Genomic DNA, 22,105 nt, shown 5'->3' with positions numbered 1-22,105 from the left:
AATACATGAATGTATGCAAATGTGGGCAAATTCTTTTTAAGGGTTGTGAAAATCAATCACTCTAAAAATGAATTCTCTGTAATCAAACATATCAATACATATTGTAGTACTTTGCAATTTGACCATATAAAACATAAATAAACATATACACCTCCCACACAGCCCACTGCACTACGAGATACATTAAAGACAGGGGGCAACATACAGTGTCGAAGACAGGACATAACAATAAATAAAAACAAACACACACATATTGGACAAAGGTCCATTTTCGGTTCTCTTACCGCCGTGTCTTGTTCTAATAGAGGAATGGAGGTCTCAGAATCGAATTCTTACCTTTCCCACATAGAGAGGCTCAGGCCCCTGGTATTCCTCCAGTACAAAGAACTGGTTCCACACCCAGCTGCGCTTGGTTCTTGACTTCCCCCCCTGGAAGTAGGGCTTGGATCCCGATCTCGAGAGCTCTGATTGGCTCATCCCAGAAAGGCAAAATAAAAGTGCAAATATCTGCAAAAAATGGCACAGTTCCACTTTTCCCAGCTTCATCTTTTCTTATGGTTTTAAGTTTCTTCGGAAACGAAAAGAACCTTGACAAGAAAGCAGGCTCTGTTCCAGTTGGCCCAGCAGCCCTAGCCTCTGGCGCCCTGTCAGCTGGTATCCCAGAGATACAATTCTGTGGAGAGTTCAGTTGATAAAGGTCACTGCAAATAAAAAGACTTCACTGGGAGTATATTTCAATTGACACCTAAGAAAGAAGAGAAAAGCGAATATTGGTTGGGAGAGGCATTCACACCTTCTACTGTCTCTCAATGTGAAAACATGTGAAAATCATATGTCAATTTCCCTCTTTTTTTTATTTTACTTTTGCTAAATCAATGGATTTCACTTGATTATGACAGTGGCATAGCAGGATTACAACAAAATTAGCACAAAGTAATGTACTTTGAGAAAACATATGTATTGATTTGTGCATATAGGACAGGAAGCAGCTGTTTTACAATTAAATGAACGGTACAGACCTATTCCGAGGCAGCGTTAAAGCAACTGCGAAGAAACAGGTTACTGCACATTTTATGAATGCTACAACCCAGAAAAAAAGAAACCACTTACAAATTAGGCCTGCCTATGGAACTTACAGATGGCGAATTGATTGAATCAAAGAGCACCAGCTGGTATAATGCACTCTGCTTTGTTGCTGAAAGCATATTAATCCCGTTTCAACAAAATCACTCCCATAGCATCCTCTGTTACCCTTTCAGTTACTATGAATTTAGTACATTTTGCACTTTGATTTATCTCGTCTGTTATGGATAATATCTGACAATGCACTTGTGGATAGTTGAGCAGCCAAAGCGAGTCAAAATAAAGTCTGTAGAATATGGGAGCTAATATATTGTGCCTTGGTGTGGTAAATAATGACGCTGAATACTTGCAGGCCTTGGCAAACTTAGAGCTGCACAAGTAATCTACCGTAGTGCAGCGAATTTAGTAAACATAGTTATTTTATGCTACAAAGGGCCCCGTTACAAGGCTACTTTAAATTGCTTTGCTGCTGGTAACAGGACTCCGACTTACCCGTCCCACTGGAAATATGAGAGCTTCTATAACATTACCGACTTGTTTTGTTTCACCCGGAGATTTCAGTTGCTGAAACAAGGAATTATTGTGGAAATTGAAGACCGACTTACTGATTTCCCTGGCACATGCTAATTTCTAAGAGGACACAGGATCCTCAGGGTAACCCAACCTCACTTCTTTTAGGTACTAGTTTTTCCAAGATTGGTAACACAAAGGGGTGAAGCAGCAAGGAGGATTTCTGGGGCACTCATAATTCCACAGTTACTTACCGGTAATCTTCAATTCTCCGAGTCCTGGTCTTCCTGGATGCAGTCCTGAGTCCTTCCCTCCCACCCAGGCATGCTGGTTGACTATTTCCTGTTTTGTTGTTGTATTTTTGGGGTGGAATGTTACAGGAAGTGCTTAATTAGTTACTTCAGTTTGTGATGGCTCCTGGATAATGGGTGCCATCTTGGGGGAACTTTTTGGTTTTCCGCTGGGGAAATGACTCCGCCATAAGGGAGAAGCATCTCATGAGTAAGGACTGCATCCAGGAAGATGGTCGAGGAGATAATGAGGCCCAAAGTAAAAGTAGTGAAATGGAAAATTGTGTTGCATTAATGTGCAAATATGTGTGTGTGTGTACCCTTTTACAAATTCCATCAGTAGGGATCTCATCTGACAGTTTTGCAGGATTTAACTTTATGTAAAGAACAGCAAGACCGTCTTGGTGAGTCTGATGGCCAGAATTAACAATAAACAACATAACCATTCTTTAAAGCACATTGGCCTGAATGAGGAAATGGAATGCAACAAAGTTGATGCGGCAAAGTGTCACGGAGAGCAGTTGCAGAACTACAAAAGCACTAAAGCACATAGAAACGGTTATCTTGTTTGGATGTCAATTAGAGGAAGTATAAGGAATGTCTCATAATCATTAACGCTTATTTTAGCATACAGCCACAGTTCCAATAGTTGATGGCCAGTATCTCCTTCTTGGGGAATGCCAACCAGAAGAATGCCACCACAGTGAAAATCAATAACTTTTTTTCGAATCCATTACATCTAGGCTTTCCAGTGGGATGTAAACAACCAGACTGCTCATCTGGAGGGCTTTATGTCTACTTCCCGTAGAAAGTAAACTCCCAGAAAAAATGACCGATGACATCCTGGAGGAGAAATGTTGGAGTTAGAATATCATTCGGGATATCATGCTGTACACACTGCATGTGCTAAGCAGGCACACGGACTGATCTCGGTGTCATGGGTGCATGGCACCAGCAGCACGTCTAATCTGATTCCACAGCTCACACACACATGCCGGTAGCTGTCCTCTAAGGCTTATCCATTCCATATCCATTTCCACAAGGTAAATGTTTAAGTAGGTGCCTTTTAGTCAGACTTGTTGGTGGAGTGGAACTTTCTGGAGAAGATGCTGTTGAGTTATATGGGGCATGCAACTGCTACGAGTTTAGGCTGTTTTGTGGATATGTGTTTACCACCTTAACCGCTGCAGCAATTCCACCATGGTGTGGGGCGTTCCATTGAGTGGACGGGCCGTGTCGGCCAACGGACGTGCGCAACACTACGGAGGTAGTGCTCGCGATGGCCGTTAGCCGGAGAGTGCAACGAAAGGGTTACATTGAGATGGTGTTTTGCATTTGGGTAGCAAATGGTTGGCTGTGGTTGCTCTCTTCAGGTATTGATTTAGGATAGGGTAGGAGTGACTAGTTGATATTCCTCTGTTGCTAAGGTAGGCATGAAGGGGTTGCCATGAAAGAGTGGCTCTCAACTGTTGATATAGGTTAGGTTTAGAAGAGTGCCATGAGGGTATTTGTAGATAAGGATGGCAGTTACGGGGCTGAGTTGTTGCACTCACTGACAAGTGACCTTTTAAAGGCCAATTCATTGCCCTGTTGTCTTTTTGGGTGTTTTTAAACTGAAGATTTGTCCAGATCCCAATTTAATAGAGTAATGGTTTGAAATTGACTCGTTGAATGGGGGGTTCAAATGTTCATTTCTTTGTGCAGGGCTAAGAAGTATTGGACCACCAATATCTTAGAGATGACGCTTAGTGAAATTGACAACTATTTCAACATTGTCTCTGCCTTTTTCTTCAAAGCACTTTGAGTAAATTTGAGGCAGTTCTAAATCTTACTAAGTACCACCACTCCTTAATTTACTGTCTGACTCACTCACTCACTTACTTACCCACTCCTCTGTGCAGGCTGCACTCATTTAGACAATGGGTTGTTTAAGTAGCTGCTTGAGAGAGAAAAGTATGCCCCTCAAAGGACCCCTACATTTATAGTAGAGAAATCAAGCAGCACAAAAGTTGTACTATCGAAACTGTAAAGTACAGCCACTTAAAAAAACACATTCTGTACATAACAAGCGTTTAGGCATGGTGTGTCATGTTTTCTTTCGGCTGAACTTAATTGGATAGCCTATAAACTGTGGTACATGCATGACATAGAGCTCTTATTCGGCTTTATGAAGCCATGCAAAACCACTGCGTGGTTTCGAACTGTCTCATAAATCTTGATTAAGACAATGCAGTGCAAAATCGGTGCATTGCCCTACTCTGTGCCTGGGAGGCGTTCCATTGGTGTTCCCGTGGGTTTTCCCGCGTAACACCTGTTGGATGCCGGAATCCCAGTCTCACACTACTGTCACCAAGTGCGCTACCCTGGGCTCCTCACTCAACGTTAGGTCAAGTAAGGACACTGTTTGAGATAGCCCTTCTCACCCCCTTAGTAGCTTGGCACAAGCAGCCAGGCCTATCTCCAAGGCACGAGTGTTCTGCATGTGAAACCATGCCCACAGCAACCCTCTGGTGCCACCACGAATGGACTCTACATGAGCTTGATAAAAATGAGTATAACTTTATACAAAAAGATATACGATCAGACCACACGCCATAAGCCAACATAGAATAAAGGGTACTATTCATTCCGGCCGGCAGGTAGGTTAAAATCCCCAACCACCGCTTTCAAAATGCTATGCTCGCGGCAATGCTAAAATCACACACGTTGCGATAGACAAACAATAGTGCACTGCGTAATGATACAAACCTGTGCTGGGCACAGGAGAAATATTACACCCTGGTACCTGTAATGGGAGAAATAATGCAATGCGTACCTCTACATTCATGCACTGCGTAATGAAGGAATAATGCAATGCGTCGCACCCCAATCACATACTTTGCAATGAAGAAATATTGCAATGCGGGCCTCTACATCATGTACTTTGCAATTAAGGAATAATGCAATGCATAACTACAATCATGTACTTTGCAATGAAGAAATAATGCAATACGGGCTGCTACACTCATGTACTTGGCAAGGGAGAAATAATGCAATGCAAATCGCTACAATTGGGTACTTTGTTAGGCAATAATAATGTCAGGCATCCTAAGACAGTCCGGCAGTTCATTAGCAGCAATATTGGCAATGTGTATTACGACAATCAGCCTCTTCGATAACAGTTGCCCCCAACTTAGTTCAACAATGACACAGAGTACAGCTTCTTACTTTGGCCCCTGTACTGCCGCTCCTTTCGTCAGTACGGGCCCCACTCTGAGCCGAAGCAAAGGCTCACGTTGTCAGAAGGACTGAGAGGCCGAGAGACTGTCCCTCCGAGCCTGCACCCCGCCCAGGTAGTAATCCATGTTACCAGGGGACGCAACCCCACTCTTCTCTCCTCCTTCCTCGAACTGGGCCTTCCATGCATAACTCTCTCAATAGGCCTCAGCGGCTCGGCCTGGCAGCTCAGCTCAGCTCCCCCAGGGCTGCCGATCCAGGCCACGACTGTTAGGAAGGTCTAAGACGGCCGCAGGGCAACATACCCCACGCTCCTGAGAATACTTTTACTCCGGGTGCACGTTCACCACCGCAACCTCTGGGCTTCTTCTGGCAGGAAGCCATACACACAATGCTGATGGGACTCCACGTTGACTCTGAGTGCATGCTCACCAGGCACTCCTTCCTGCAGTCTCAGTTGGCACCAAGACACGCACACAGCGCTGCAGAGACTCACTTTCTTCTGGTGCACATGATGATTAGCCGATCACCTCCACAGTCCCAGGTTGCACCAAAGCACGCACACTGCTTGACTGAGACTTATTCCAAATGCAGTGCCCCGATATACAGGCACTCTTCACCAATGCCTTCGGCCAGCCCACGACACGCTTACCGCGCCCAAGCCTCATTACTCCTCCGGTGCCCTCGATACCCAGGCACTCCTCACCAATGCCTTCAGTGCACCCCGGCACTGACCCTGCGCATCCAAGACTCACTCCACTTCTGATGCACACATTGATCAGGTGCTCCTCACCAATGCTTCCCGTGCATCACGACACGCACCCTGCGAGTCCGAGATTTACTCCACCTCCGGTGCACAGGCCGACCTGGCGCTCCTCACCGGCGCCTGCGGTGCATCACGCGATCATTTAGATACAAAAACATTGGAATAAAACCAAATGATTTGATTTTTTATTTTCTTTTTAGTTCTTTTGTTTTATTCAGTGACACTTTAACATATTATATTTTTTACATTCCACTTAATTTGTCATAAACACATTTTGACCTCATGTACAAAACCTAACCAACAATTTTTCAAAAAAGAATACGATTTATAACAAGTTAATTCAAACTCACACCCATACTCCACTCACACTCTTACAGATAAAATATAGCTGGAACGACAATATTCACAGCAAAGCACTATACAAATTATAGAAGTTTGAATTTCTAATATAATCTCCTGGTCTATTCAGTCTTTTTTATGGCTTTCAACAGTCTACGCGTTTCGAACCCCAATTGTTTTATAGGGTTCTCATCAGGACGGTAGTCTGTGAAGAGAGGAGAACATAAAAAATCAAAACATTTGGTTTTATTCCAATGTTTTTGTATCTAAATGATTGTGTAGAAATTGACTAGCATCAGCATCTTCTGTTGTTTTTCACTAGCTTGTGGCTAAGCTGTGCTACTGGTAGCCCAGACCCAGTGGTGGTATTTGTAGTGCGGTGCATCACGACATGCACCCTGCACGTCCGAATCTCATTTAAGTTTTGGTGCACACACTGACCAGGCGCTCTTCACTAATGCCTGAGGTTCACCACGACACGCACCCAGCACGTCTGAGGCTCACTTCACCTGCAATGCCCAAGTTGACCAGGTGCACTTCACCTGTGCTTCCTGTGCACCACGACACAGACCCAGCGTGTCCAAGTCTCACTTCTTTTTCATGTGTCCAAGACCACAGGGCATCCCTTTCATGGGTCTCAAGCTGCCAAAACATGCGCCCACCGTGGCGCTTGAAACTTCTTCAGAAACTTTCATGTTCCTGTGTTTCCAAACAGGGAGCCAGCTCACCTCGGGCCCCTGGGGTTACAAGACACAGCACGAAGCACAGTCTTCATCAAGCAGGGGGACCCAGTGCTGCCAAGCACAGTCCCAACTGCCTCTTACTTGGTTAGAACAGCAAATTGCAGACCGGCCCCAGATCATGAAGCAAGGGTTGGTCTTTCCCCAGCAGTCTCTTCAGTTGCTCCTTCCTTAGCAGAGGTTCGTCTTGACCACAAAATGGGTCCAATTCTTTTCAATCTCAATCCATTTCTGTTTCATTGCAACATTCCGGAGTTTCAGCTCTCCTACTTATACCCCTTAATATCTTTGAAGTTTGTTGTGCTGAGCGGTCCCTGCTCCCTCCCTAAATCAGTTCTGGGAGTCTCCCTCCCAGTGTCACCTTTCTCCCTTTGAAACTGGGGGTCTGGATCCTTAATCACTCAGCAGGAGATGGGTCAATTGGTTTAGTGCACCAGCCCAGGTCTTTTCACCTCCCAGGCTTCTCCTCCCCCTACTCTCCAGATGCAGGGCAGCTGGTGCCATCTCAACCCCTCCTTGGGTCAAGACCTCTACCAGCTCCTCTCCCCTTACAGATCCAGACAGTCAATCCACATTCAGCAGAGACACACAAAAATGCTTGAAGCACAAAACTCAGCCACTTTCTAAAAGAGTGGTTTCTGAACACACAGTGACAAAACCACTTTCTTAGAAAGATGTGTTATGATACTGTGAGTTCATATATACTAAACTTCACCTCTCCATTATAAACTTACAGGGAACTAAGCTACCAAAACACACTACCCAGCCTCCCCCATTCTGTCCTATGGGCAGAATGGCCTTCAGCAGTGAAAAACGAAGTGGAGTGTTTTTCACTGTCAGGACATAACACACACCTTAGTATATGTCCTGCCTTTTACTTACACTGCACGCTGCCCTGGGGTTTCTCTGGACCTATCACATGGGTGCCCAATGTGTATGTAAAAAGGAAAGTAAGGTCTGGCAAGTGGTTTCACTTGTCAGGACAACATACTAACTTAGCAAACTGTGCGCAGGCCCTACACTGCAGGCCTGATTTCCCTTCTCCACGCGCCTTTGCATTACTAGCCCTGGCACACACAGCGCACATCACTAGGGACTTTACTAGTAAGGCAAACATACCAATCATGGCCAACCAATTACCATTACACTTTACATAAGGAACAATTGTACTTTGACACTGTTCAGCAGTGGCAAAGTACCCAAAGCATCTAAATTGGCAACTCTATGTCAGGAAAAAGGTATAGGGGGAAAGGAAAAAAGTAGGTAACTTTAGCCAAAAAGGCCAAGTCCTACAACACCCATGTGGATTTTGACGCTGCCCCAGATTTACAAAATCATGCAAACTTGGGGAAGTACCAAAATTGTACGCCTCCGGAAGTGAGGCATAATGAGGAGATCTATGTTTATTTTGCCGAATCTTTTCCTCTTTCTATCTGTGCTTCATTCTGTAGCAGGCATAGAAAGAGGAAAAAAACCTCTTAGGATTGTTTTTGTGCAGGAAGGTGTCCCTTCCTGAACAAAAACAATCCTGCATGCAACAAAGGCACCCTTGCACTATGGTGCAAGGGAACTTATGTTGGCGCTAGGCAGCCAAAACAGCACCAGCACAAGGAGAAAGGACAGGAATGCAAGTATGCATAGAGTGCATTCCTGTCCTTTCACCTTGCTGCCCTATACCAAATTCCCATGAATAAGGGCCTGTATTTTTTTCCGCTTGGTGGGTTGACTTCTCTATAAAGTACACAGTTTAATTACTGCGTGCTTCTTCTTTAAACTCTGGTAACCTGGCATTCATGTCCCTTTCTGAGCCCACACTGCATCACATTAATGTACTTACATGATAGATCCTACAGCAGGGGAGCTGTGGGGATGAAAGGACGGTACCTTTAAGACTGAAACCATGGAGTTAGTTAAAAGCATTGCTTGTTGTCATGACAGCGGGATTTTAATGGATAAATGTGCTTTTTGATTTTTTGTGTGGAAGAAGTTAACTCAAATATTGTGAAGCTTTACTGAAATAGTGTTTTAGTAAAAAATAAAAAAAATAAAAGGAAAATGCATCAACTTACTCCATAGCATGAGAACAAATGAAAATATCAACATTTGGGAACAGGCTTCAGAAGTGTTCCTTGTCACCACCAGCATACACTGAAGGGAGTGAATTTACTCCCAGTGAATCCAGTGTAACAGTCAAGTAAAACCAAATCATGGAAAAGTTCCAGTGAATATTAAAGATGATTCACTAGCAGCGATGTATATAATTTAAATCTGTAACCTTTCAGTTTAGCGAAGTTGAATCTGTGCAGTTGAAAAGATCTGCATTAATAGTGTTTCAATGTTTTTGATTGCCTAATTGCTTGTCTTTTTCTGGTCTCTGACAAATCTGCAAAAGGATCATGGCATCGTATGGCACCCTAAAAACCCTATCGCCAATTTGCTAATTAAGGTATACCGTTTTTAGAAATCACAACAGTATTCAATAAACAAAAGCATAAATAGATTTATGGGATTTTTTTATGGTATGTGTCTTAACTATATGCAATAAGAGCTACCTGGGTGGTAGCCCTTTTCTAGTCAACTAAAAGCCTAGTACCTCTGGCTTGTATATCCATTGGGCTGGTAAACGAAAAAAAGCCAGTCATAATATTCAGGATGGGGCTGCCTCACAGATATTTTTTGACATTTCTGGAGTAAATATCAAAACAGAGACAAATTCAGGAATTGGCAACCTGTAACTGCTTAAGGGAGAAAGTAAAAAGTAGGGATAAAAGGAAAATACACTGTGTTGGCTAATGCTTGATTGTCGCCCAAAATCAAATTGAGACTGTGATCTAGGAGTCGGAGATTTTAGTCTACACAGAAAAAAAACTAGAAGGAATTTTAGTCTGATTCCCTGCAGTCTAAGTAAAGACCTGATGTTTGCAGGGAAAAAAAGTTGTATATACACGCAACGTCAAAAACTGAACTGATTTTTAGTTATATTAAGGTTCATTTAGGTCTCCCTGAATAATTCCATTATTACAGCTGTACCCATTTCCAGTTCAGATGCCTTTATGGAGAGGACACCTCAGAATAGGAGATGAAGGGATCCCTGGAAGATCAAGACATAATATAGGAAGTATTCCAGGCCACAGTGAAGGCTGAGAGGGCTCTATATCATGGGATAGTTTCAATCTAGAAAATCTGTATGGACAGCGTTACAAAGCAGGGACATATTCTGCGGCCTTAGAGCTCCCAAATGGAGTCAAGACTGTTTCACCAAATTGGTGATACATGTACATGTCACAGTGAAAAGCTGGTGGTTGAAAATGGACATAAAATGTTTCAAAGATGGCACACTGGTCTTGTTTGATGAATGCAAAGGAAGATATCGGATTTAAGGTAGGCAGTTTGGCAGGATTCAGGATTGATGAAGGTGGATGACTATAGCGAGGAGAGGGGCACACGTAAATCTGTTGAATACAGCATGCACAATTCCATATATCAGTGTCCACTATGAACTCTGTACTGAAAGAAACTGAAAAATAACCGAGTTCAAATCTAAACGGATCAACTATCTGGGGTGCAAGCTGAGGGATAAACAGTGTAGCGAGACATGCTATGCACTAATAATAATTCTACATTTAAATAAAGACAGTTATATCGTCTACTTCAAACATATGGTAATTCAGATATGATGCAAATGATGAATAGGTATATGCCTGACCCAAGTCCAAGATGCCATTCTGAAGGGGCATACTATAAACATATATCAAGGGAATAGCTGACAGATAAGAAGTATTTTGAGTTATTGGAACCAAAGCAATAAAGTATATTCAAGGAATAGTAGGGAGAGAAAACATTTACATTATTTTGCTATTTTCAGAGAATACGGAAAAATGTATAAATACGTGTTCAAATTCATAAATCTTGCAAAGATTATATCAAAGGTTTGTATGGCGATAGTGTAGAAGTTGTCAGAAAGCATTCCTAGAAAGTTCATGTAAGAGCCTAATACTGAGATTCAATGAAACTGGATATAATGATAATGATAAAGCGAGAAGCATACTCAGGATATCTATTAAATGTACTGTTGTGTCCACACCTATTATATAAACATAAAGCACCAGCAGTAATTTAGTAGAAGCTCTATTTAACAAGTCTCAAATTCTTAATTGCTAAGTAATACTTGTGAGTTACTAAAAGCTGAATGGGCGAAATATAAGTTATGAAAGAATGTGTCATTATACAGGTTGTTTGTATTTAATGCATGCATAAGATGTCATGCTGTATGTAACAAGATGCTTAAAGGTCTTGCCTGGGTGGTGGTTAGTACAGAGGAAGTGTGAGTGGCTTTACTTGTTGTTTTATCTTCTGTAACAAGAATTGGAAGAATGCCTAATAAAGATGTTAAAAAATATTTTTGGGTTCAACTCAAGCAGTAACGTGTAATATTCTATCTTGAAAGTTTTAAAAGTGTGTATCAATATTTGAAATATTACAATTAATTGAAGTGTATTACCAAAAGGCAAACACACTTTCACAAAGCCATCATATATATCAAAATATATTGTAGGAACAGTTTTTGAAAAAATTAGACAATTTCTGGCAACATCGTCTTTAAAATATTATTTGTGGCAAATGTTGCATCCATAAACATTTTTCTGAAGGTGGCAAAAAATGCAGGTTCACAAAGTTGATACATTTCATACCCATGACAATCTTTTCCAGTAGAACTTTAATGTTGCACTACTCAAATCAAATGGTTTAACAAATGTAGCTCTTTGACGCTGAGAAATGAATATCAAAGTCTTATTCTTAGATCAACAAAAGTAGTGATATATGAACACATGCCTATAGAAACCTAGAAAGTGTTATGATAATCTGAACTGTCAAACCAAAGTGTAGGGTCCTCTACACTTTTGGTACTGTTTATCATGATCCTAAATCTTTGAAACCCTAAGGGTTCAATCCCAGCTTTCCTCGGGTTGACCAGGACACGATTTGGACCTGATCTGAGGTATAGTGCAACTTTTTTTTCACAAAAATGGAGCCAATTACTCCATAGAGCATTTTAGTCTGCTTTGAAACCCTGCAAAGAGAAGTTTGTATGTAATGCTAAGCTATAATGGGATTTTCATACATATTAGCTTTACGACGTTAAAAAGTATAAACCTTTTTCCTACCACTCCAAATTCACATTATGTTGACTTAGGAGGGGCTGGGGAAAGATAATTGTTATGCTGATAAAAGGTGCTAGGAATCACTTTAGAGCATTTTAGAAGCGTGTACCTTAAATGTGCTAAAACATCCAGATGGCAGAGGTCTTTGACATGTAGTGGGCAACACCAGACCACTGCTACAAGCAATGTGGGAGGGCATATTCTCCTTCCTGTGATTCTCAGGGATTCTACAAGCAAGATCTGAGTCTGTGCAACTCCCTTGACTTTTGTCAACCATATGATGTATATAATTTAGCTTTATTTACATTTTCAACCAATGACTTTTGGTGCACAACAAATTCTAAAAAAAGAAACAGAAAAGAAACAATAAAGAAAGGGTGCCAAAGTGCAGGTTGCTAAAACCATTTCACAGAAAAGGGAGGAGGGTTGTTGTGAGGATGGATGGGTTGGGGAAGAGAGACAAGCAGTGCACAGTGTGTATTAGACTATCAGGGAAAATGTCAGTGTGTATTAGACTATCAGGGAAAATGTCAGTACCCAGAGCAATAATAGTGGATTGCTCAGCAAATTAACGTTAGTGTTGGGATGTTGCGAGCCTGTTGGCTGCTGACCTGCAATTTTAGTTGCTTTCCGTAAAGTCACCAAAGCTTCTCCCAAAAAGGGCCTAACTGGTAGAATAATTGCATAATTTTCTTGTCCTATGACATAGACTATTGTGGGTTTAGTTAATCCAAGTCCTGACTCTTTTACTAGGGGTAAATGTGTCCCCTTCCAAATGCGGTGGTAGGGTTTACAAAGAAGTACAAATTGCTCCAATAGGTAGCCACGGCATTTACAGTCTGGCAAATGTGATCCACAAATTAAAATGTGATCCATAAATTAAATATATGAACTTCGTGCTACTGTTTTGTATTCCTTATTATTTGTGATAATATACTTTTTCAGAAATAGGTTGAAACTATATCTGAGAGATATACATGCACATTATATCAAGGATAACATGCTAGTGCTGAGACAATCCAGATTTTTTCAATAAAAATGGCTTTTTCAGTAGAACGCTGATAGCTTGGCCAATTGGAAGAGTTAGAATGTCTCTGTTTATGTTTCTGTGCCTCCACTCGACACCTTCCTTAGCTAAGTAAAAATGGAAATCAGCGGCATATAAGAGATAGAGCCATTGGGAATTAGTTTTCTGTGTGTGGGCGTGAGGCTTGAATAATGCAGACAAGAAGTGTGCATTAATTGACGTCCTGCCGTTCACCATCATGATGTGCCCTAACCATCAGCTGCGTTTCATAAATGTAGCATTGTCACTCGACTTCTGTTAAGACTCTGAAGAGGACAAACTAACTCCACAAGTCCATTTGTTAATTGTGGCACCTTTAATAAGTGTCAAAGGATTTTTACGTTCCTGTCCCCCGTAGACAAACAAAGTTGCAGTCTCATTACTTAATCAGGCTAAGGACATGCAGAGGATCGTGCGTGATGGGTTGGTAGAAGGTTGATGGTGTTTATAGAAATGCAGATGTTAGGCAGAGGGAGCTGAAAACCTTAGAGCACCAGTGGGTCGGAACATCATCTGATGGTTACTGAGGGGCAGTGAAAGCTGCGTACAGGCAGAGAGTTTCTGTTAGTAAATTACTGGTTCCTTAGGAGTGCCTGGGAGATGGCAGAGGCTGTCTCAGGACTTGAAGAGGATGGTGGAGGACGGAGGAGGATGTCTTAGAAAGAGAAGAGGGACGTGGAGGGTGCTTGAAGACTTGTTTTTGGTTGGTTGAGGTCTAGCTTCTTTTCTGTTGGGACTGTCTGAAGGTCTTTATGAATCGGATGTGGGTGTTTAAGGGCCATATGAGGGCTTGTGAAATCGGCAACTTAATGTGGGTGCCTGCTACGGGTCCCAGGGAGCCTGCATGTGATCTGTTATAGCAAGCTGAGGGACATTTTAGCACTTTCTGATGGCACCTATGTTCAGACTAAGGGATACTGAGGGGGTCAATAGAAAACAAGTATGATGAACTGTAGAGGCATCAGTGAGGCTTTGAGGGATGGTAGAGGCATGTTGGAAGATGAGGAAGTCCCATCAACAGGCCCCTTCCCTACTACACTGAGTACGCATCTGCCCCACTCTCCCTCCAACAGAAACTGTTGGTGCTGGAGGACCTTGTAACCAGATTCCTCCTCCTGCCTTCTCTCAGGCAAATAAAATCAGGGACATACAAACCAATGTTACTACATCTTGCCCACATGCAGCGTTATAAGCAGGAGGTCCCCTCAGAATAGGACCTGCCCTTAGCCCTTGCTTTTTGTTGCCCTTGTTATGCCTGCTAGGTCTTTGTATTAAGCTTTTATTGTTGTAGCTCTGGTACATCTGGGGTGTGAGGCTTGGGGTGCTGTGATCCCAGTTGCACCTGTTCTTTGAGAGAAAACATGCATTGGTTATTGCCTATCCTCCATCGGGCTCTTGTGTGATAGGGAAGACTGTGCTACTCTTACTCTGTGTGAGGGACACTTGTGGGACTGCTCCTGCCTGTGCTGTAGCATTTAGTGTTTGGAGAGTGAGGTTAGGAAGGCACCAATGAATATCGTGTATGCTCTCCAACCTTTATTTTTACCCTATACAAATGCCCCGTACCTTCTGTTTTCTGTACCAGCAGTATGTTATGCACATCATTATAGACTGTAGCAGTTAGATCACTATGCAGGGCTGGGGTCTGACCAAACTCAGGGATTCCTTTTGGAAACACCACTTGTGAGGTGAAGCCCCCCCCTTCCATGCCAAGGTACTTGTGTAATTTGCTCTCTAATGCACATTGGGTCACAGTCATATGCTGTTTTAGCCCATCTAGGACTACCAACTGAGCTAGTAAGTGGCAGGCACGAAAAACGTGCTGCTTTGTCGAAGGGCTAACACTTTTTGCCACCTCCTTTGTGATTCGTTTGCAAATTGTTGAGAAAGTGAATGCTGCCACGCGGCTAGAACGTCAACCTGCATTGTAAAACCATAGGCTTTGCTAAACTCATCGCTGCATGCCTAAATATGTGATGTTTCTACTATCTAATAAATTGAAGAGGTCTGACCTCTTCCCGTACGCAGTCATGGCCGGCATATCTGTTCTACTAATGTGCCATTCAAAACTAACTATCTTGGAGCGCCAAAGCCTAGCCTTGAACGTAGTTCACCTCAACGAATGCCAGGGTGCATTCTGAGAATACTCCATGCTTCAAAGGAAGTCACGTGCGAAAATGCACAATAAATATACGGGGTTATTTCTCAAGAAGACACAAGTATCTCCAAAAAATCATGTGCTATTCACATTTTTGTTCACAGAAGGAATTAGTTCAGCTTTCAAAGAGATCACGCAAAGAGGAAAGAGTTATGATAGTTCTGCACATGACACTTTTTGTAAAACTTTGAAGATAGCTAACTACCTTAGCTACCACCAAACCACATAAGATTAACACTCTCTCCTCCCCCACCAACCCCTCCCCTTTCAAGCCCAGGCACAAAGAGTCATTATGGACAGATCGTACTTTTTCTTCATCAGTAAATGATAAAGTTCTTGAAACCCAGTTGTACTATCTGTCGTCAGTCAGACACATTGATTTATATTTGTGCTTCACTTTTTAAAGAAGAAAATGTGAGAGCGCCATGCAGGTGAATTGAACTACAGCAGTAACAAAGTAAAATACAGCGCTTGGCTTGGTTTCAAACAACCTGAAAAAAAAAACATACCGCATCATTATCTCGGTAGATTTATCGGTGAGACTGCCACCCGCCGCCTCGGCGTCTTAAATCACTCGTGTCGTGTCCATCCCCTCCTGCCAGGCTTTTAAGTGCACCCTCCCTTGGCGTCCCCCACAGCCACAGGAAACGTGCACGCGCCTATCGGGGCTCCTGCAAATGCACGGGCACGCGGTGCCAGAGAGTGGGCACCGAGCCACCCCTACCTACGCCGCCACTGGACGGAAACCCCGTGGTGCATACATTCAGAACAAGTTGAAGCAACGTTTTACTTTGCTCCTGATGATGTTTCCACGGTTGTATCCCTGAGACACCTCCCCACGTTGACGTGCATAAAGGACTCTGCTCCTCAGCTGACTCCTGCTTTGTAAACACTGAGAGTAGGCTGACGCAGGGGGCGACACTCAAGGCTCAGGGTCTGGGTAAGGAGACAGTGGGCAGACCTCTTGTTTCCCTGACCCCCCTTCTAAACTCGACTAAAGCTAAGAACGCCTCAACAAGGATAAAATCATAAAATGACGTCTTAAGGCCAGTGTCCCGTCGATGACAGTTGACAGTCTGCCAGTGTTACCCCACAGGAGAAGCACCCGGTGGCAATCTACTGTGCGACTGGCACCTGTGAGCGCCCGCGAGGAGCTCCACTCAACAGCGCGCGCTCCGTTCACCGCCGCTCGCGGACGCCAGTGCGCGTCACAATGGGACAGTTCGACTTCTTCGCCGCATCAGCCACGAGAACGTTCCTTGACTGAGGCGAGGAAACCTCCGCGCGCCAGGGCGGGCTGCGCAGGTGCCTAGGGCCGACTGAAGAAGGCGCCGTCTGGCGGACGACGGAGAGAGTGCGCCCTTCGCCCACCTCTGAAGCCGGTGGGCTGTAGACATGCCCCTGTGCGGGTGCCGCCTGCTGGGGGCGCTGTTGGTCTCTTGGCTCTGCCTGAAGGGGTCGTGCCAGCAGCCCCCCGACGCAGATTTCGATCCCGACGCCTTTCAGGGGGCAGAGGTCGAACCATGCGGGCGGATAACCAACTGCGCAGTCCTGTTCGTGAGGAAATTCAGGACGTACCTGTTCAACCTAGCAAGCAACGGTGAGCCTGACCCGGCTCTGTCCTCGCCGAGAACGGTGTCCCCGGCAGAGATAACTTCTCCTGGAGAGGTCCTGACATCAGAGGCAGCGACTGGGAGCACCAACACGACTTGTGAGAGTGTGGCGTGCCTGGGGACGGAGGAAGCGCCTCTCCTACGAGGAGGGAGTGGAGTCTCTCAGGAGCAGCGCCGAACGCCCCCCAGAAGACACAGCAGGACCCCCGCCCTCCCCGGGGCCGCGCCGTCTCCCTCAGCAGCACCCCCCGGGGGAGGCAAGGCATTGCGAGCAGCAGAGCAGCCTGGCACCGCTGCCCCCGAGTACAACAGCACCCTGAACGCCACAGCTCGGCACAGCGCCGGCGGCGCGGCGCTGGGCACGGACTCCATCGGGCTGGTCGCCATGGCGCTGTTCTTCGCCCTCCTGGCCATCATCTGTATGTTCCTAAGTCGGAGGGTGCTCGTCGTGTACACCAACAAAATGTCAGTGTAGCCCCACAAGTCTGTGATAGAGAAAACACGCGCCTTTGGAAAGGTTAACACTTTCCCTTTCAGTGTTTTTTTTTATGAGATTCATTTATTAAACAAATACGTATATAGTTTCAGTAATGTCCATAATTACAGAAATATAATAAACATGTATTTTTTTGGGCACAGTTATGTATATACTCGTCTTCATTTTAATTTGAGGTATAAGACACCTGCATTAGAGTTTGAAATGCACTTAATTTCAAATAGAATTTCTCTTACCAGATTTTCAGGAAGAACTGGCTTTTCCTCGAGTTCTCGTGAGTGACTAGAGGACGCTGCTGCTGAAAGTAATACTCACACGGATGTGGTGGGCAGCACAAGCCATCTGGGAGGCCACGCTAAGGCAAGAGTGTACATGCACTAGAGAGGGCAATGGCTGCCGGAGTTGAGCCCACCTGTCCGCTCTCCGTGCACTCAGTAGATGGGTTGTTTTCTCGCCCTCTCTGGAACTGTGCGCTTCTAGCAGTGTTCTGGAGCTGTGCACTTCTGGGTGTAGTCATTGTCTTTACAATCCTTTGAAGCACTACAGAAAGGCACAGCTCTTGCAGCGCCCCATAACTTTGAATGTGTAGCAGCGACCCGAACCTGCTGTGACACCATTAAGCACTTCCAAGATATTCAGTGTGCAGCACCCGGGAGCTGTGCACATCTATAAGTTATCTGGAGCTGTGTACCCCCTGAAGCCTTGCAGCACTCCGGAGCTCTGCGGTTGTCTTCCGTCCCATGAAACTCTTGCAGCGCTTTGAATGTGTGCGCCACTTGCATTCCTCCAGATCTGCGTCCCTCAGGCAGTGCTCTTGTGCTGTACACCCATCGGAGCCATGCATGAGACTCACTCCGGGGCTGTACACATTGTGAAGATGCGCAACAGCACTAACGCTAACGAGGATGGCACCGACAGAGCGGTGCAATTTATGGAGCAGTGGACCTCTCCAAGCTCCCCGGGGCTGTGCGCATCTCCCAGGGTGCAGTTCTGCACATCTCACTGCACACAGCTGTGCACAATGAATGCCTTCGATTACCAAAAGCTTTACTTTGAAAACTGCATGTTAACGCACGCGTATCTGAAAGCGTCGGACCCATTGCCTTTGACAACGTTACGAATGTCTGTTATTTCCACAGCGCGCACGAGGGGGTGCATTACGCACTGTGAAATTCTCACTCATGCACCACTCGTGTTACTCACTCGCTTTGGCAGGCGGGTACGTGTAAAACGGATCGTGCCTCTTGTATCCACCTGCCAAATACAACTGCTACCTCTCGTTATCAGCACTCCAGCTAAATGGAAACTTCTGGATTATAATTTACATATTCCGCAAAGCTCACATTTGTTCTATGTGTTCAACTTGCACACCTCAAGGGCATGTTGAAAGTGTGGGATAACCACTTCCGGTTACAGTGCTAATAGTGAAGCTGTTTATTTAAGTGCTAAACACACTACCGATCCCAGGCGGGGTGTTTGAAACAGGTGCCATGACTCAGCAGTAGGTTAATCTCATTTACCAGCAATAGGTTCATCCTATTTCCACAAACGCCCCCAACAACACTAACAACACATTTAACACTAACAGCACTGCTAACATTAATAATACACCACCAACACTACCACACCAGCTGCACCTTAAACACTATCACCATCCTCATCGATGATGAAAGCAACACTACCACCAACAACTCTACTGCCACCAATTGCACCACCAACACTCCCACCAGCAACAACACCACTTACAAAAGCAATACTACCACGCCACTTACAACAGCAATACTACCAATTACACCTTCACCAGAGATAACATCATCAAGAACACCAGCGCCATCAAAACTGCCTTCCCCAATAACCAGATCTCAAACGACACTATAACCACCAACACTAGCATCTAAAACACCACCAACCCCACCATACCCTATTCCAACAACAGGATTGCTACCAATACCACCAGAATACCACTACCTCGAACATCCACAGCACCGATACCGCCATAAACACTACCATCAATCCCCCCACACTATACCCACACTCTTCCACTGCTGGCATAACCAACAAGTGGGCCACCTTATTTTTCACGCTGAAACACTATCCACCCTAAAAATGCTAAAAAGATACGGAGAGATTCTGTATTCCCTGACATTGGCAGCCGGTAAAAAAATACACTACACATTTTTGGTGCATGTGGGGTCGGGTGCAGACAATTATTCATCCCTTTGCGCCTTACACGCGTCTTGAAGGTAGCATCACTTCACCCAATTCCTGTTTCCAACCCAGGCTCCAGAAAGGAGTGGATATTGATGTCGGTTCTCGTGCTGGGGAGCGCACAAGAACTCTATTACTGTAACCTGTCCGCCATCTGGGCACAGCGCTCCTTCATTGCACACTGCAACCCCTAAATTAATGTTTGCAGCAAAACGAACAGAGCAGACTTACTGTGATTCTTCCACACAAACAGCCGTGAACGTTCAAACCTCGTGGTATAAAAGCCAACAAATGTAGTCCACTCTTGATACCGCGTCTAATATACCGCGCTTGATACCAGCGTAAATACCGCATTCGACACCGCCTGGTTCTGCGCCTCAGAATTGCCACGTTAATGGCCACGTCGGATTAAGACACGGAGGTGAGTGGTTCCTGACTGCAGCAAGACAAGTTAAAGGCATCCCTCTGCCCTTGGAGCCCGTACCTGCACACTCCGTGGGGCACTCCGTGGGGCACGTGCGACCCCTCCTGTCCTGTCCCTCGCCTGCTGCTGTAGTCCGAGCTGCTGGTGACGAGTCCTGTCGCCCTGGCACGGGAGCAGTCGCGCTCCCTCTCGCCTAACGTGCCTTTGTTTCCTCCCATGTCATGTGCAGCGCAGATCCCTCCGGCCCATTAGCATGTGGGACGTGGTGCCCGCTAACACGCCCTGTGACCTCCTGAAGGTCTTTCAGTGCAGCGTGCAGGCGCCTTCCAGTGCACGTTGGCTTTATTGAGACATAATTGATATTGACCCTCTCTTGTCATTACAAGAGGGGTTTGACAATGCAAGCAGCAGCGCAGCAAGACTTAAACCGACCGTACCTCCTCCCATCCCTCAAACAGGTGCGCCTCCGCTGCACTACACCATCACTATTTCATCACGAAGAGCTCCCACCCCCGTCCCAGGAAAAGCGGTGCTTTGAGATATGCGTGCCCTTAGCACCACTCGCAGCGAGACACCCCTGTAAGTGTGACGCTGAAGTAAGGTGGCGAAGCCCCGACCTTGCTGCACCGCAGAGGCTCACCCTGGTGCAGCTGCCAGCCGGCACTGTCGCTCCCGAGCGCGGCACATTTTTGTTGACTCGGCGTTTATTCTTGGCTGAGCCCGTGTGATTATCCACTTTGGCTGGGATGACGGCAGGGCGAGCAGTGAAGTGCAGACTGCCCTTCCAGCAGAGAGAGCTCACTTCTGAAGTCAGTCTTCCACGTGGTGGGGAGCGGGTGCCAGGGAGAGCGCCGGCGGCACCCCTCTGGTCCGATGAACTTGAGTACGTGCTCCAAACCCAAGGGGTACCCACCTTAGCCGAGTCTGCCCTCCGCGGAACCTCTTCTGGCAGCCGCGGGTTTCTCCGAAAAAGACTGCGCTGACCCAGGTTCTGAAACGCGCTGGCTGGCCACACGTGCAGGCGCCGGACCCGGCGGCCGTGCGAGCGCAGGCTGTAGCGCGTGGGAGGCGTGGGGTAGGCAGGTCTCACATACGCCCATGCCATGCCCATGCCACCACAAAGCCAGTCCGACCCTGCATAGCAATGTGAGAAGGACGTCTGTATCCGTCAGTATGTGCTCAGTATAGTCCTCCCCCGGAGGTGGGACACGCAGCCATGCCTGCCGCCCTGCAGTCAAGGTTCGGGTTCATGAGAAGGCAGAAGACAGGCTCTTGCAGCCGGTTACACTGGTCTCACTCCCCCTCTCAAAAAACGGTAAACTGCAAGCTCTCCAGTTTCTGCTTATTTTATAACACAACCTGCGTTAACAGCAGCGATGGCTTCCCACCAGGTCGTCTTTTGTCACCTCCTCACATTTTGCCACCGCTGCTCCTTCCCAAGTCTTTTCACGTTTCACCTTCCTGCCATTTTCCTCTTTTATACTTCTATAAATATCTAGCGCGTCCTGCCCTCGATGCGGGATCTGGTGGCAATAAAGTAAGTTGTGAATGTGGCTGCACTGCGCGCCGGATGTGCTGTCAGCCTCGCACCACGATGCGCGCGAGCAGGGAGGAGAAGGGTACCCAGAATCACAGAGCCACAGACATCCTCTGCCGGCGACCAGTTGCAGGGGAGCACTCCTTACCTCTCTGCCTCGTGCCGAGACCTTCCTTGTGCATAAAATCCAGTGAGGGCTGCGACCAGCAGTGACCGGCACCTCCCCAGCTCCAGTGGCTGTGCGCGCCTGCGAGCAGCAGCGGGATCCCTGGAGTCCTGGCGCTCTCCCACCCTTCAGCCGCGTCCACTGAGGCGCCTGTAGGGAGCACGGGCACTTTTGTACCTCCCGCAGACCACCACTGACTGCTGAAAAAAACAGACAAAAACCCCAAAAAGGACGACGTCCCCCTTTGACGGGATCTGCAGATGGAATCGGTCCTTTGGATGAGAGAAAGATACAGGAATGGGGCTTTGAAGGGGGCGGGGCCGGATCCAAC

General features: G+C 45.8%; 1 protein-coding gene across 1 annotated transcript in view; it reads right to left on the bottom strand.

Moving 5' to 3' along the window:
* The window catches only part of LOC144828901 (cadherin-7), a 290,016-nt gene extending 268,129 nt beyond the window's left edge, over positions 1–21,887 (bottom strand). The window contains exons 1-2 of the mRNA XM_078687508.1: positions 21,757–21,887; positions 337–745 (exon numbers count right to left, since the gene is read on the bottom strand). Coding sequence (XP_078543634.1) covers positions 337–546 — 210 coding nt within the window. The 5' untranslated portion in view covers positions 547–745; positions 21,757–21,887. The remainder of the gene's footprint in view (positions 1–336; positions 746–21,756) is intronic.
* Positions 21,888–22,105: the final 218 nt, after the last annotated feature.

The sequence above is a fragment of the Lissotriton helveticus genome, chromosome 4_1, assembly GCF_964261635.1.
Source record: "Lissotriton helveticus chromosome 4_1, aLisHel1.1, whole genome shotgun sequence".
NCBI classification, from domain to species: Eukaryota; Metazoa; Chordata; class Amphibia; order Caudata; family Salamandridae; genus Lissotriton; species Lissotriton helveticus.
This window is presented reverse-complemented; position numbering and strand designations above follow the sequence as displayed.